Here is a 16,296-nt window from a genome sequence, read left to right on the forward strand (position 1 = left end):
CTCTTATTATTATGTCTATTTTGCTGGCAGGGAAATTGAGACCAGAGAGGTTAATTTGCCTGCAAGTTAGCGCCCGACATGAGAGTCTAGCTTACATCTGCTTGATCTCAAAACCACTGTATATGCTACACACCTTGAGTTAAATGAGCTGGAACTTTTTTTTAGACGGAGTCTCTCTCTGTCGCCAGACTGGAGTGCAGCGGTGTGATCTTGGCTCACTGCAAGCTCCGCCTCCTGGGTTCAAGCTATTCTCCTGCCTCGACCTCCTGAGTGGCTGGGACTACAGGCGTGTGCCACCATGCCCAGCTAATTTTTGTATTTTTAGTGGAGATGGGGTTTCTCCATGATGGTCAGGCTGGTCTTGAACTCTCAACCTCAGGTGATCCGCCTGCCTCGGCCTCCCAAAGTGCTGGGATAACAGGCGTGAGCCACCGCGCCTGGCCAGGAGCTGGAACGTCTGTGCTGGGCTCTGCAACGCATCGGGCATAGAGCCTCTGGCCTGTCCACCCACACTCTCCGCTGCATCCTCTCCTGTCTGGAAGCCTTTACTCAGACCATTATTGGAATCAGCACAAAGAAATGATTAGATCTAGACCCAAGGGGCTGATCCCTAGCACAGGGGAGTTTCAGATGACCATCTTCAGGGTCCTTGGAAATGCGTGTGGCATGGAGATTTAGAGGAAGCTCCCTCTATAATAGAAACATGGTCTCACCCTTACCTTCTGGGTTTTTATTGTGAACTCAACGATGGCTTGATGAGGCCGGGCCCGGTGACTCACACCTATAATCTCAACACTTTGGGAGGCTGAGGCAGGAGATCACTTTAGGTCAGGAGTTTGAGACCAGCCTGGCCAACCTGGTGAAACACCGTCCCTACTAAAAATACAAAAAATAGCCAGGCATTGTAGCAGTTGCTAGCAATCCCAGCTACTCAGGAGGCTGAGGCAGGAGAATTGCTTGAACCTTGGAGTCAGAGGTTGCAGTGAGCCAAGATCATGCCACTGCCTCCAGCCTGTGCAACAGAGCGAGACTCCATCTCAAGAAAACAAAACAAAACAGAACAAAAAGATGGCTTGAAGTATACCTGCTGGAGGTGGGGGAGGGGCACCAGGGCCTGTGGTGGTTAAACCTGTCAAACTGCACATCCCACCCCACCCAGAGATCACTTGTCTCATTGCAGTTGTGACCCAGTTAATCTCCCAAATCTTCAGTTCCAGATCCTCAGTTTGCAATCCAGACTGCAAGACCTTGGCAGATTCACCTTCCTAAAACCTCCCGTTCACCCCTCGACTCCGTTGAGGAGTCAGTCCAACAGCTGCTTACTGCCTGAGGACAAGGTGGGAAATCCTTACAAGACTGGAATCTGACCATTCCCTGACTCTCTTTCTTATTTCCATCCCATCCCTGAGAACCTGGCAGGAGTCCTCCCTACTCCATGCCTGGATCCAGCACCTTCTGCCAACTCTGCCCATTGTAGCTTCAGCCCTGGGAGCACCAGCAACTCCGACCTTCAACCCTGCTCTAGCCCTCGGGCTGTGATCGCCTCCCCTTTTGTCTCTGGCCAACCCCCAGCCCTGCCCTGACCACCTCCTGTTCCCTCCTGTCCATCACACACGCCATCCACAACCTCAACCATGCCCCTAAACTCCCTCACAGTTTCTTCTTCTCACCCCACATCCAGCCAGAAGGGGCTGCTGACGTGGCCAGAGAAACGCCCCTGCCAGACAGCGCAGCCCAGGATAAAACCCACGGCTTCCCACCAGCATGGAGACCAGAGTCTTCCAGCCTTTCCCCTGCCTTCTCCACTGGCCACGGCACCAAAGCCTGCGTTTTTCCAGTGGCCCCGCTTCCCTACGGCACCTCCCCACGCTCCACAGGCTAGCTCGCTTCTAGAAGCCACCAAACAGCAAAGCCCCTCACTATTCTGCCCACAGCTGCTAGATGGGTCTCCCAGGCCACCTTCCACCTCGTCCACACCCGCCTCCATCCCACCCTTCCCGGGGACTCCTCCAGGTTCTCCCCTCCTGTGGCTGGACCGGCTCCACAGCCTCTCCCACACCCCTGGATTTTCTCCCTCTCCTCCCCGCCCACTCTGTCCCCTCATCCTATAAGCAAGCTGAAGATTTTTCCATGTTACAGAATAAAAACTTAAAAAACCTTCCTTGACAAAGGTTCTCAGTCTTGGCTGAAAGTATGAAAGGCCCCACCCCAGACCAGTTACATAAAAATCTTCCCAGGGGAGTGCCTTGGGTGGCCAAGACTGTGAGCCTCAGCTCCCTGCTCTTTTTTCCTGTCTGGGTATCACCCTGGGTGATTTGGAATAAATTGGGGAGTTTTAGAATAAATTGTCCTCACTCAGCCTCCTACACCAGTTTGTCCCCACCCCCACCCTCCCACCGAAACCTTTTCCAGCTGCTCCTTCTCGCAGCGCCCATCACCATCATGACCTCGCTGCAGCCAGCGACCCTGCGGGCCTCTCCCTCCCTCCCAAAATCCTTGCTGTGGCTTTCCTCAAGTTCTGCAGCTTCCTCCCTGAGCCCCTCCCTCCCCAGTCTGATGAGCCCCCTCCTTCCCAGCCTTTTGTTCTTGGATGTCCCTTTTGTTCCCTCCATACTCCCCCAAAGCATTTTCCTCACTTGTGGCTTCCAAATCTGCACTTCCAGTCCTGACCTCCTTCAGATCCGCACTTCCTGCTGCCTATGTGGACACCCTATAGGCACTTAAAAGTTGTCTCATCTGAGTTTTCTAACTTTACACCAAAAACCTGTTCTTCCACACACATCGCCTATGTGGATCGCTGTCACCAAACTGGCTTCTCCCAAGCCAGAAACCACCAACACCCTCATCCCCGCCTCTCTCTCACCGCCCACATCTGATGGATCATCGAGTTCTAGAGCTCTTTGGAATCCACCCCCTTGGCTGCAGCCCCACGGTCCCAGCCTTCTTTGTTGCCTGGATTATATCGAGAGGGCCTTTGCTAGCTGGTCCCCTCCTGCCTCCTCCTCCAGGACACCCTACTCGCGTCTCTGATTCTGTCCCTTCATGCCTACCAAGTCTCTCTTTCTACAATGCAAATCTGAGTCTGCCACTTCTCCAGGTGACATCGTCTGTGGTGTCCCCCACCCTGGGATGAAATGCAAGCTCGCTGGTAGGTCACACCCAGCTCTTCAAGCCCCACACCTCGTTTGCCTTTCCTTGGCTCCTCCTCCCTCTCCCACACTCGCTCTGGTCTGGAATATGACTGAATCGGCACCTTACATATGTCTAGTCATTCGTTGATTCAACTGATATTGACTGAGAATCTACCATGAGTCCAGACACTGTCCTAGATCCCAGAGACGCCTCAGGGAACAAAACCCCCTGCCCTCCTGGAGCTTATACTCTGTGTTGGGACTCCTCGCCCCGCGCTGAGATTCCTGTCCGGGGTCTAACTCCTCCCCAGCCAGAGCTCGCCTCGGTTCCCTGTGGCCAGACGGGGAAAAGGGCAGACTCCAGAGCGTGATCTCTGGCTTGGTCACTTGCCAGTTTGTAAGATCATGGGCAAGTGGCTTAATCTTTCTCTGCCTCAGCCTCTTTCTTTGTGAAATCAGGGTGATAATAGTGACCTGTCTAAACAGATTGTTGTAAGGATTCAATAATAAACACTTGTAAATGGCTTAGACCAACGCCTGGCACACAGGCAGCTCTCAGTAAACATTCTTTTTGTTTTTTTGAGACAGGGTCTCACTCTGTCACCCAAGCTGGAGTGCAGTGGCATGGTCACAGCTCACTGCAGCCTTGCTTCAGGGGTCAGGGATCAAGTGATCTTCCCCGTTTAGCCTCCCAAGTCGCTAGGCCTACAGGCATATGCCACCCTGCCTGGCTAATTTTTAAATTTTTTTTTGGAGAGATGGTGCCTCACTATGTTGCCTAGGCTGGTCTCAAACTCCTGGGCTCAAGCGATACTCCTGCCTCAGTCTCCCAGAGTGCTGCAATTACAGGCGTGAACCACTATGCCACCCAACGCTCACATTTGTCTTATTCCCTTAGCACAGTACGTAACACGTTATGGATTTTCAATGCATGTTTTCCGATTGGAATAATGAAGGAAAAAAGCATAAGTCGTTAGTGCATTACAAGTTAGGTCCTCACTGAAAACCAAATGGCCTTGATATTATAAGACCACACTTGGAATGTCATTGAAAGATCCAGAAAGAAAGAAAATGCTCCACATGTGGAAGAAACGTGGCCCACACAACAACCACTATCTGGGCATCTCCTGACCTAGAGCTTCCTTGGGCAGAACAAGGGGCCTGATTGTTCAACCAGTGCCTTTTGGGTGTGAAGGAAAAAGAAAGGAAGTGACAATCGTCAGCATCTTTCTCTGAGACCTTTGAGTTTCTGGTCCAGGGCGTAGCGGGGAAGGCCCTGCAGGGGCTGAGGCCATCCTGGCCAGGACTGTGGGACTTTGAGCAAGTCACCCAGCTTCCCCAGGTCTCTGTTTCAATGCTTGTCAGAGGAACGAAGCTCGGCCAGGTAATACCCAGGACCCTCTGACCTCTGTGATTCTAGAACTTTTTTTGTGTGTTTCTACCTCTTGTCTCATACCTAGATTATAAACAACATCGGGGAGAAATCAGGGACCACAATCTGTGAATTTAAGAACAAATGCATTATTTAGTCAATTTTTCTGAGAACTCGATTGTTTAAAAGCATAAAACAGGAAAGCCATTTCAGGGCAATTCAAATCATAATCGGAAGTTTTTCTTTATATTTGCAAGCAGCACATTTCAAGAGATATCAAATATTCATCTTTGACTCAGTAATTCCTTTTAGAGGATTCAGTTCACAGAAATAATCACAGAGAAGGGCCAAGATTTACTCACAAAGATGTTCCTCTCAGTGTTATTTATAACAAAGAACATAGAAGTAACTTCTGTTTCTAACACTAAAGGAATGCTTAAGTGATTCACAGCATGTCTCTTTGATGTATTATCTTTTGCTAAAGAATAACGTGGAGGAACTGCTTGTGATGTAATGCTGAGTTGGGGGATCAAAAGCATGATCAATTCTGCAGCAGGTTCATCTGCAAAATGGAGTTTTAAAAAATGTGCAGCGTGATCTCAGTTTTGGAGAAAAAAGAAAATTCACAGATAAGACCAGAAGAAAATGTGCCTCTGTTTAGTAAAATTACGGGTGATTTTTTTCCCCCTAGCTCTTTCTACTTCCAAATGTTTGGCATGCGTTACTTTGAAGCCCTCTTCTAAAAACGGTACAAAAATGGAACTTGAAAAAGCAATACCTTGCCAAAAGTGCAGTCAGCTAGCTTTCTCACCTCTTCTCCTAGCAGCACATTTACATACTGGATTCCTTCCTTCCTTCCTTCTTCACTCGCTGGGTGAGATGTGGATGGCAGAGTGGCCCCGGCACTGAATTCTCATGATGCAGACACAGGGCCTTAGAGACTGGGCTCTGAGCATTCCTGCCTCGGCACAAATCGCTCACTCCTAGGCTGTCCACAAGGGGGGATGAAGCCTGTATCTCAGCTCTTGACCTCCTTTCGGTTCAGGCATCTCAGGCTGGCAAGTCCACAGGCCAGGGCTGGCAGCCTGAGCTGCCTTCTCCCCCTCAAATCTGGTGAGGAGATGAGGGAAGGGCAGGGAAGGTGGCACAGTACCCAGTGGCTCAGGCCACAGGCTCCAGAGACAGGCCGAGCAGGATTCCACATCCCAGAACCTGGAAGCCCTTTTGTATTTCTTGGACGTTCAGACAGAAACGAAGGAGGTGCCCAGAACAGATGTGGGAACGTTCCTCTGAGATCAGAAAAGCAGTCGCGCTCCTGGCCCTGCCTCTAATCAGCTGTGCGGTTCGGAGGAAGTCACTGTACGGGACCCCTTTTCATCCCTGCCAAATGCGTAGGTCAGATTTCACAGACTTCCAGGTCACTCCGTCTCTGAGGGGCTAGTGCTTCACGTCTCGCTGCTACCACCTGCGGCCTGAACTCCAAGAATCGACAAGTTTGTTAGTCTTGTGCAGCCATGTTGAAGCCAATTCATCTCAGCGGTGCAGAGAAAGGGTCTCTCCTGGGCGGGCAGACTCTCCCCATCAGCACCGCTGGGTTTAACAGACCACCATGCCTGCTCTCCCCACCAGGCGGGCTCTGATCCTTCCATGGCAACCACCCTGGAATGCTACAAAATCTCTCCTTTCCCAAGCCCCACATGCTTTTAGCAGGGGCCTTCTGGACCTCAGATTCCCTCCCACCATCACCTCCCGCCCCAGGTATTCCATGCAGAGGAGGGTCTCTCCTGGTGGGAATTGCAGGCCATTTCTGGGAGGTGATTGGTACCAGGATCAGGCCAGGAGGATCTGTTCGGGAGGCAGGGAATGATTCATGGAATGATTTGACAAGAAGGGCTGGTCCCTCTGGGAGGAGAAGACAGGAGCAGAAACTCTGCATGTGTGAGCGGTATTTGTGATGTGTGTCTACATATGTGTGTATGTGTGCGCATGTGTGTGGCTTTGGCATGATTAACATTTTTGAAGGAGGAGGCAGAATTTGACATGATTGTGTGGACCTAGCACACAGATGACTCTTACAGCTTTTGAATTCGCTGTCTTGACGCATGTCAGGCAGTTTCCACTGTCAGGAGACAGCTGGCCCAGTGGCTGACTTCATGTCCCTCGGTCTTTGTGCACCTGGCACACGTGCTTGTTAGAGGCATGAGCCAGGCAGTGGGCTGCCAACAGCAGAGCAGATGGCCCCGAGACGGAAGGCCCCGAAAGCTGCCTCAGTTCCTCGTGGAGCTTCATGGCTTTGGAATCATGTCGAAATATATCGTCAGCCTTTCTATTATGTTATGCCAGTAAGGTATGTCTACTTACATTTCAGAATGAACAGAGGGGAACAAGACTTACCTTCTAAGTGCCCACTGATGGCGTAGTTCATTGCAAGGATGTGTGACAGAGGAAGAGTGCTGTCCAGCCCACTGGCACCAAGGGAAGTTTCATTGAGACCCATGGGCCGTTTTTCCAGGCCCAAAGAACAGCTTTGAATGGTTTAGACCAAGTTAGAAGGGCATGCTTAGCTGCTCACCCTCCCTGCTCCATCAACAGGAACTGTGGGCAGAGAGAAGAGGCTGTAGGAGAAGGAGCTCTGCCAACCTCACTCCCGGCCGAGAGCATCAGCCGCCCTCATCCGGGGTCCCAGTTTCCAAGGCTGAAATCCTGCCAGCAGCTACTGGTATAAGTGAGACCACCGGAGTAGTCAGGGCGGTCTTGCCGAAGTGGGAGGAGCTTCCTGCACCGTGAACAAAGTAGCGGGGCAGATTGAGCTCCACTCCGAGGTTTCTCCAAATCTTCAAACATTTGCATGCATCAGAATCATCTCAGGGCTTGTTAAAACAGATCGCTGGGCCCCCGGCCTCAGAGTTTCAGAGTCAGCAGGTTTGTGGAATTTGGCAGGGCTCAAGAATTTGCATTTTTTGACAGGCACAGTAGCATGAGCCTGTTGTCCCAACTACTTGGGAGGTGGGAGGGAGGATTGCTTGAGCCCAGGTGTTCAAGGCTAGCCTGGGCAACACGGTAAAACCATGTCTATAAAAAAAATTTAAAAAAAAATGAGAATTTGCATTTCTCACAACTTCCCCGAAGTTGCAGGCAGAAACCCATGAAGCAGGCTCCGAGCTCAACACCCGTGAAAAGCGGGAGGCTGAAGTCCCCGGGCTGCGCCGCCGGCTGGACCTGGCCAGGTCCTGGTGTCCCTGCCTATGGCTCCTTGAGAGGAACAATCCTGCTGTAATGTCTCTCTTTGTCGATGCCTCTGCTAAATGCCACCTCTGGGGAGGCTGCCCTCGAGCCCCGGCACAGCCACCCCACTGACTCCTGACCACGTCGCTCCCTGGACGCCCTCTTTATCGCTAATCGGTACAGACGCTGCATTTCCTGCTTAGTTGTTTATTGTTCACCCGATCCCATAACGTGAATTTCTTGAGGGCAGTGGCTCTGCCCTGTCAATATTGAGCCCCAGCTCCCAGAATGACATCCGGCCCATGGCTGATGCTCAGTCTGTATGTGTTGTACAGTGGGGAATTTCCTGTCCTGGGAGGGCAAACTGAACTCCTGGTGCTCCCAGTGGGTGATACAGAAAAGGTAGCCTTGGCTATGTCACTGACGCCGGTCAGTTCCCCAGGTCCTCAGGGGATTCGTTTTGCAAAGTCTCAGCAATGAGGGTGGCAACAGGCAAGAACACAGCCAGTCACTCACTCCCAGCTCCTCACAGTCATTTCCCAAGAGTCCTCAGGTGCCTGGAACCAACAGAAAGAGGAAGTGAATGGAGACGTGATGGAAATGATGACGCTTGTCCTGGGGGTCCCTAATGATGACAAGAGCTCAGTTCCTCAGCACTGATAATGCTCTGACCTCTGGTGTCTGTATAGCGAGTATCTGGCTCCCAATCTTTGGGGATGTCCCTGGTCCTCAGGAAGCCTACCCCAACTGGGGACTCTGAGACTCTAGAGACGTCCACAGAGTGCAGACAGCGCTCCACGGGTGCTTCTGTAGGGCCAGTTATTGGAAGGCTGACCACTACTTGACCGTGAATGGAAGGACCCAGATGGCACTGAGGATTCTTAGGACACCAGAGAGCTCAGCCTTGTGTTCAGTAGACCATGAAGGGCCTGGGTGTTTACCCTCCTATCCACAGATAGTAATCCTTAGGAAATGGCCCAGGTCCCTGAGGGGCAGCTGGCAGGACTGGAAGTTCGTCGTGGTAACACTGTCTTTCCATCCTCTCTAGAGAGAAAGTCTGTCCTTCCCCTGGGAATTTGGAGAGATGCAATCCTCTCAGACACTGAAGATGTCATCCTCTCATTCCTGGGTGGGATGGAGGGTTCTGCAGTCTCAGGAAAGGCTGTGACAACAGGGTAGCCCAGCTTACAGACACCAATGCTCCTCTGTCATGTTCCTTGAGCCACCAATGTTGGGATTGACCAAAGAGAGGACTTAAAGGGTGAATGACAAATGTGACCTCTTTTTCATCTTCTTTTTTCTTTACATTTTTCCCCTAGTCCGTCCAGAAAGATCTGTGGTACTGTGGGCCACTAAGTCCCTCAGGAATCCTGGGATGTGTTGGCAGGCCCGGAGCGGACCTCAGAAGCACTCCTGCTGGCGCGGTGGCGCACCCTTATCATCCAGGCACTTTGGGAGGCCGAGGCGGGCAGATCATTTGAGGTCAGGAGTTTGAGACCAGGCTGGCCAACATGGTGAAATCCTGTCTCTACTAAAAGTACCAAAAAAATTAGCCGAGTGTGGTGGCAGGCACCTGTAATCCCAGCTACTCAGGAGGCTGAGGGGGGAGAATCGCTTGAACCTGGGAGGCGGAGGTTGCAGTGAGCCAAGATCACACCATTGCACGCCAGCCTGGGCGACAGAACAAAACTCCAACCCAATTAAAAAAAAAAAAAAAGAGACACAGCACTCCCTTCTTCACTCACCTCCCCCGCACCTGCTTCTCTGTGTGTATGCAAGCACAGCAAGAACAGCCAGGCTGTGTTCGTTTCCTGCTGCTGCTGTAACAAATGGCCGCAAACGTGGTGACCTAAAACCACACACATTTGTTCTCTACAATCCTAAGGGGCAGAAGTCCTCAGTCTGTTTCACTGGCTAAAGCCAACGTGTCTGCAGGGCTGCATTTCTGCTACTAAGGGAAAACTTCCTTGCCTTCCCTGGCTCTAGAGCTGATTCCCTGGCTGACAGCCCCTCCCTCCGTTATAAAGACCGCAGCCCAGGATCTCCCCAGTGGTCACAAGGCCTTCTTTTTCTGTTTCAAATCTCTCTCTGCTTTCTTCTTGTAAAGACCCTTTGATTACATCTATGTCCCACCCTAATAATCTAGAATAATCTCGCCATCGCAAGAGTAAGTGAATCACATCTGCAAAGTTCCTTTGGCTATATAAAATCACATTCCGAGTTTCCAGGGATTAGGATGTGGACATCTTTGTGGGCGGCAGGGGCGTTATTCAGTCAGCCACACAGGCCATGTTAGGGCATTGGCTCCCTTCCCCAGTGACATGTATGCCACTGCCACGCCCCCTCCCCAGCCTCAGAATCCCTTCCCCAGCGGCTTCCTGGGGCTGGTCTCCCAGGTACTGGAAGTCCAGGTGCTTCCCACTCCCCCAGCCAGGCCACAAAACAAACCTGGAGAGGCACCTGTGACCCGCCCGGCCAGGAAGGCCATAGGACCACAGAATATAAGATTAAAGATGGAGTCTAAAGGGGGAGGCTGCAGGTGGGTAGCTGCTCAGAGGTGAGGTGGACAGTGGCAGCCCTGCCTCAGATATCTACAAGGACCGGGGCCGTGTGGGCTCCCTGTACCTGGGGCTCCAGTTCTCCCTGGTTTGTGTTGAGGGGAGTGTGTTGATGAGGCCCAGGCCCCACTGATCCCTGCTGTGTCTGTGCCCCAGTTGTGGGGTTGTCAGGTGGAACATTGAACAGGGCTGGTCCACCAGCCCAAAAGTTGGACAGGATAATGGATATCCAGTGTCCATGCACGTGTGTACACACACACACGCACATGCACACACACGCGCGCGCACACACACACCCCTACATGCCAACCTCCAGACGTCCCAGGCAATGGCATTGGGCTCAAAGCCGGCCAAGGTAAGCCCGACAAGGTGCCATGGGCTACACGTGGAGCTTCGTGTAACTGCTTTGAAGGTCACCTTCCTGGGCTCCAGAGGCTGAACTACTTCTGTCATTTGCACATCAGCAGTCTGGGCCTGAAGCGCACATTCTTTGTGGTTGCTCATTTATTTGTTTAGAAGTGGTTTTTAGGGGAAGGTCCCGGGAAGGGAGGCACTTCTGGAACTAGGCATCAATCTGTGTATGTGTGTGTCTCTAAGGATACAAATTTATTACAGTAAAAATTCTGTTTTACTAAATGTATCCTGGATTGGATCCTAGAACAGGGGAAAAAAAAGGACATGAGCGGAAAAACTGGTGAAGTCTGAATAAAGTCTAGAGTTTAGTAAATAACCATGTACCCGTGTTAATCTCTTCGTTTTGACAAATGTACCACAGTTATGTAAGATGTCAACATCAGGGGAAGCTGGGTGTGGGGCATACAGGAACGTTCTGTACTATCTTTGCAACTTCTCTGTGAATCTAAAATTATTCTGAAATAAAAGGTTTATTTAAAAATTCGTTTCAGCTGGGCATGATGGTGCATGCCTGTAATTCCAGCACTTTGGGAGGCTGAGGGAGAAGGATCACTTGAGCTTGGGAGTTTGAGGCTAGCCTGGGCAACACAGTGAGACCACATCTCAATGGCTTTATTTCTTCTTTTTTGAAGCCGAGTCTCACACTGTCGCCCAGGCTGGAGTGCAATGGCGCGATCTCAGCTCACTGCAACCTCCACCTCAGGTTCAACCAATTCTCTTGCCTCAGCCTCCCGAGTAGCTGGGATTACAGGCGCCCACCACCACACCTAGCTAATTTTTTTTATTTTTAGTAGAGACAGGGTTTCACTATGTCAGCCAGGCTGGACTCAAGCTGACCTCAAGATCTGTCAGCCTTGGCCTCCCAAAGTGCTGGGATTACAGAAGTGAGCACCGTGCCTGGCCTAGTTTTTTTGTTTTGTGTTGTTTTGTTTTAATTAGCAAGGCACAGTGGTGCGTGCCTGTAGTCCCAGCTACTTGGGAGGCTGAGGTGAGTGTGTGCGAGCCCAGTAGGTAGAGGCTTCGGCGAGCTGTGATTGTGCCACTGCACTCCAGCCTAGGCAGCAGAGCAGAACCCAGTTTTTTAAAAAATAAAAATAAAAAAAGTCCGGGCACAGTGGCTAATGCCTGTAATGCTAGAACTTTGGGAGGCTGAAGCAGGTGGATCACCTGAGGTCAGGAGTTTGAGACCAGCCTGGCCAACATGGCGAAACCCTGTCTCCACTAAAAATACAAAAATTAGCTGGGTGTGGTGCGTGCCTGTAATCCCAGCTACTTGGAGGCTGAGGCAGAAGAATCACTTGAGCCTGGCAGGCAGAGGTTGCAGTGAGCTGAAATAGTGACACTGTATTCCAGCCTGGGCAACAGAGTAAGACTCCGCCTCAAAAAAAAAAAATAAATAAAATAAAGATCATCCTGAGTTATGTGAGTGGGCCCTAAGTCCAGTGGGTGACAAGTGTCCTTCTTGTAAACATAGAAGAGAAGCCACAGGAGGAGGAGACAATGGAGGCAGGGATTGGAGTGAAGCAGCCACAAGCCAAGGACCAGCGACCACGCTGGGAGCCGGCAGAAGCCGGAAGAGGCGGGGCCCCGCCGGGTCTTCAGAGGGCAGAGCCTTTCGGACATGTTGATTTCAGGCTTCTGGCCTCCAGAAAGAACTACAAGAGAATACATTTCTGTCGCTTTAAGCCACAAAGATTAGGGTAATTTGTTCCAGCGCTCCTAAGACACTAATACAACGACTTAAGCTAGCTTAATTCTCCTAGGCCCTGCCTGACTCCTGGCAAAGCTATTCCTATGCTGTCTGCCTCAAAGCATTGGCAAGGACACACATACAAACACAAACACATGAACACACATGCACACACACATGCACAGAACACACATGCACACAGAGACACACACAAACACATATGAACAATATGCACACATGGACACAAACACACATGCACGAACACACGTGCACACACAGACATGCATGGACACACATGAACACATGCACAAACACACATACACAGACATGCACGGGCACACATGAACACACATGTATGCATGGACATACAGGAACACACCCGAACACATGCACACACAAACGCACATGGTCACACACAAACACACATGCACAGAGACACACATGGACATGCATGAACGCACATGCAGACACATACGAACACACATGTATGCATGGACATACAGGAACACGCCCGAACACATGCACACACAGACACACATGGTCACGCACGAACACACATGCACACAGAGACACACATGGACACGCACAAACACATTTGCACACGCAGACACACACGAACACACATGCATCTCTGCTAATTGACATCGTGGCCTCAGCTCTTCCCCAGGAACACGATGAGTGGTTCCTGAGAAGGAAGGGGTTGAACTAGGAAATCTGTCAAGGTCGACACAAAGCTGGGGTTGGGGGACACGCAGGCAGGGTGACAGTTGACCTGCAGGGCCCTCCACGCCTGCCCTGTGGATGGGCAACAGGAACACAGGCACTTTTGGTTTCTGGGCTGAAAATAGAACCTTTTGGGAAGACTGGAATCATGCAGAAGCAAAGGAGCAACAGGCCGACCCCTCCGCACACCGCCAGCAAAGGGAGCCAAGAGTGGCCCCCACGTCCAGGGGCCATAGGAAGAAGCAGCAGCCACAGAGCCTCCGAGCCGGGTGTGAGGGAAAGGGAGGCCCTTGGGGTGGGCACGGCAGGCTCACTGTGGCGGGTACTCAGCTGGGAAGGCTTGCTTCAGGGTGAACATGAGAAAGACAATCTCCTCGTAATCATTGGCTTCATACAGACACCCAAACAAGGGGGACCCGTCGGGGCCAGTGCCCATGCTCTGGAGGTCTGAGTAGGCACAGCTGCCCTTGGCCAGCAGTACTGGCTCTGACCAGGCCTCGGGGGCTGGAGGCCGAGGGTTGAGGTATGCGCCCAGGTCGGTCCTCTGCCAGGAGTGTGTGGGGTGAGTGTAGAGCAGCCATTGGGCTGGGGAGCCGGGCCCCGAGGAGGGGCTGGGGAAGCTGATGACGCTCCCCTGGCAGCCCTGGGGTGGCTCCACCAGCTTCTTCACCAGCTGAGACTCCTGGAAATCAAGCCCATCATTGGTGCTCTGGGCCTGGACCCTGGCTCGGAGGTGGCTTCTCGCACTGAGGGTCACCACCCTGTGCTCCCCAGCCCTGACTTCAGCCACCTGGCACTCCAGGGTGTCCTGGGCCACAAAGTGCCCTCGCTGCCATGTGTGTCCATGGTCGTGGCTGAGGAAGCAGAAGGCAGAGGGGCTCGGCCTTTGGATGGAGTGAAGGTTCCGATAGGCGTAGGCGGGCACCACCAGGCTCCGGGCCCTGTCGTGCAGCTGCAAACAATGTCCTGGGCCCACTGCAAAGGTGGCCCACTCCTGGTAGGCTGGGCCGATGGCGGAGTCAGTGAGGTCTCGGGGGGAGCTCCAGGTCCTGCCATGGTCAGTGCTGGTGACTTGGCACAGCCGCGTCATGTTGGCCCTGGTCTGCAGCTGGTGTTGCTCCGAGACTTGCCCAGGAATGGCAATGAAGAAGAGGAAGAGGGTCCCCGTGGCCTCATCATACAAGGGGCATGGGTTCATGGACCGGTGGCCATGCAGCCGGGCCTGGGCCACCACCTCCTGAGCTTGCCACTGAGTGGGGAGAGAGGAAGAAGACAGCCTTGATACAGCTGGGGATGGTACCGGGAGCTGTGCACGTGGATGGGTGCGCACGGCCGTGTCTCCCCGGGTTAGAGTCAGAAGTCATCGACGAGAACTCTTCATGCAGAGCTCATATCCTTACAACATTTCCCCATCCCACCCCTCCAAGGCAGCCACGGTCAGCGGAGTGGCTCTGTCCTTCCATTCCCATCAATATGCATTTACAGAACACCCACATGCCAGACACGATATGAAGATGACTTGTGCCTGAGCCATTCCCAACTTCATCCTGGTCACTCCACTTCCCGGCCCAGTCCAGCTCGCCCTCCTGGAATAGCAAAGCCCTGGCAGGAACTGCAACAGCCTGTCAGTACAGACAGAGTGTGACAGTCACCTCTCCCTCTCTATGCTCCATATCCTACTCATGTAGCCAAGCAGGACTCACACTGAACTTCCAGAATCCCCACGTCTACGTCATACATCCTGTCTGTCCCCATTTAGAAACAGCTACCCTCACTGAACAATTCTAAGCACAGGCACGGCACCAAAAGTCTAACATCCACAGTCTCATTGAATGCCCCAACCCCTGGGGGACAAGTGTAAATAGCTCCACTGTTATGGTGATCAAGAGACTGAGACAGGGTAGAGGAATTGCGTAGGCCACACCTCTGGTCAGTGGTGGAACAAGGACTTGAACCTAGGTCCATCTGCTTCAAATCACGTGCTTTGAACAGCTGCGTAGTGATAACCACAAAGGAATGATAATAATTTAAACACTGCCGGGCGTGGTGGCTCACACCTGTAATCCCACACTTTCGGAGGCCTGAGATTGGGAGTTTGAGAACAGTCTGACCAACATGGAGAAGCCCGTCTCTACTAAAAATACAAAATTAACCAGGCGTGGTGGCACATGCCTGTAATCCCAGCTACTCGGGAGGTTGAGGCAGGACAATCACTTGAACCCAGGAGGCAGAGGTTGCGGTGAGCTGAGATCATGCCATTGCACTCCAGCCTGGGCAACAAGAGCAAAACTCCATCTCATAATAATAATAATAATAATAATATTAAACCCTTCAAATATGATCAGGCAGCCTTGGGTGCTGTGATCAGGATTAATTACTTAATCTATAAGCTGGAGCTTCAGGACACAAGCCATCCCCCGCCCCAGGACCCCAAGTTAATTTTAGTCAAGGACACAACCTCCCGTTATACAACACTGCACTATTCCTCCCTCAGGGTCTCAAGGATGCTGGGAAACTCCTTCATTCAGGGAAACAGATGGAGGCCAACAGGACACATTCATGGTGGCCTCAGAGGTCCAGGTGACCACCGGGGGCATTTTCTCTGCTCTCTCTCTCCCCCAGATCTCAGCCATGGAGGGATGAAGTTGTCCCCATATTCCGGGAGATCCAGCCTGGCCCCTGATCACAGCAGCAAAGGGTGTGCGCAGGGCCCTGCGGAGCAAGGGCAGCCGCCTCCTGCCTCACCTGAACCTGGTGGGTGGGCCCGTCATAGCCTCCTCTGCGCAGGACAATCACCTCCGCGGTCTCATCCTTCTTGCTTGCCCGCTGTTCAGCGAAAGCCAGCAGGGTCTGCAGCCCGGGCAGGTAGAGCAGGGCAGGGATTCTGTAGGCGTGAGCTCCCGACTGGAATACACTCTCCTTCTGCAGGACGGGGACAGACGCCATGGAGCTGGGGACAGACAGAAGGAGATGTGTCACCTGCAGCCACACCTCAGATGGGTCCAGAGTCATTCACCCAGACAAGTGATGCTCAACCCCTGGCTGAGTGGACCAATGTCGGGGTGGCTTATCCTCCCACGTGGGGTTCATTCTTCCCTACATCCCAAGACCCTGCTTCTTTTTTATTTTTATTCATTTATTTATTTATTTTGAGACAGAATCTCACTCTGTCACCCAGGCTGG

The 16,296-nt window shown here is 52.2% G+C and overlaps 1 protein-coding gene across 1 annotated transcript; it reads right to left on the bottom strand.

The window, feature by feature from the left end:
• Positions 1 to 13,131: 13,131 nt before the first annotated feature.
• Positions 13,132 to 16,059, bottom strand: NEU2 (neuraminidase 2). Its single transcript, XM_032277684.1, has 2 exons — positions 15,859 to 16,059; positions 13,132 to 14,362 (listed from the first exon to the last, which is right to left on the bottom strand). The coding sequence occupies exons 1-2, from the start codon at positions 16,057 to 16,059 to the stop codon at positions 13,424 to 13,426; spliced, it is 1,140 nt and encodes a 379-aa protein (XP_032133575.1). The 3' UTR covers positions 13,132 to 13,423.
• Positions 16,060 to 16,296: the final 237 nt, after the last annotated feature.

Source organism: Sapajus apella, unplaced genomic scaffold (assembly GCF_009761245.1).
Source record: "Sapajus apella isolate SASKATOON/1434 unplaced genomic scaffold, GSC_monkey_1.0 scaffold10, whole genome shotgun sequence".
Taxonomy (NCBI): Eukaryota; Metazoa; Chordata; class Mammalia; order Primates; family Cebidae; genus Sapajus; species Sapajus apella.

Bases quoted from the DNA above. Each gene is read 5' to 3' on its own strand.
- NEU2 (XM_032277684.1), bottom strand. From the start codon at position 16,059: ATGGCGTCTGTCCCCGTCCTGCAGAAGGAGAGTGTATTCCAGTCGGGA. The intron at 14,363-15,858 runs GTGAGGCAGGAG...CTCCCCACTCAG, and splicing joins GGCCCACCCACCAGGTTCAG to TGGCAAGCTCAGGAGGTGGT.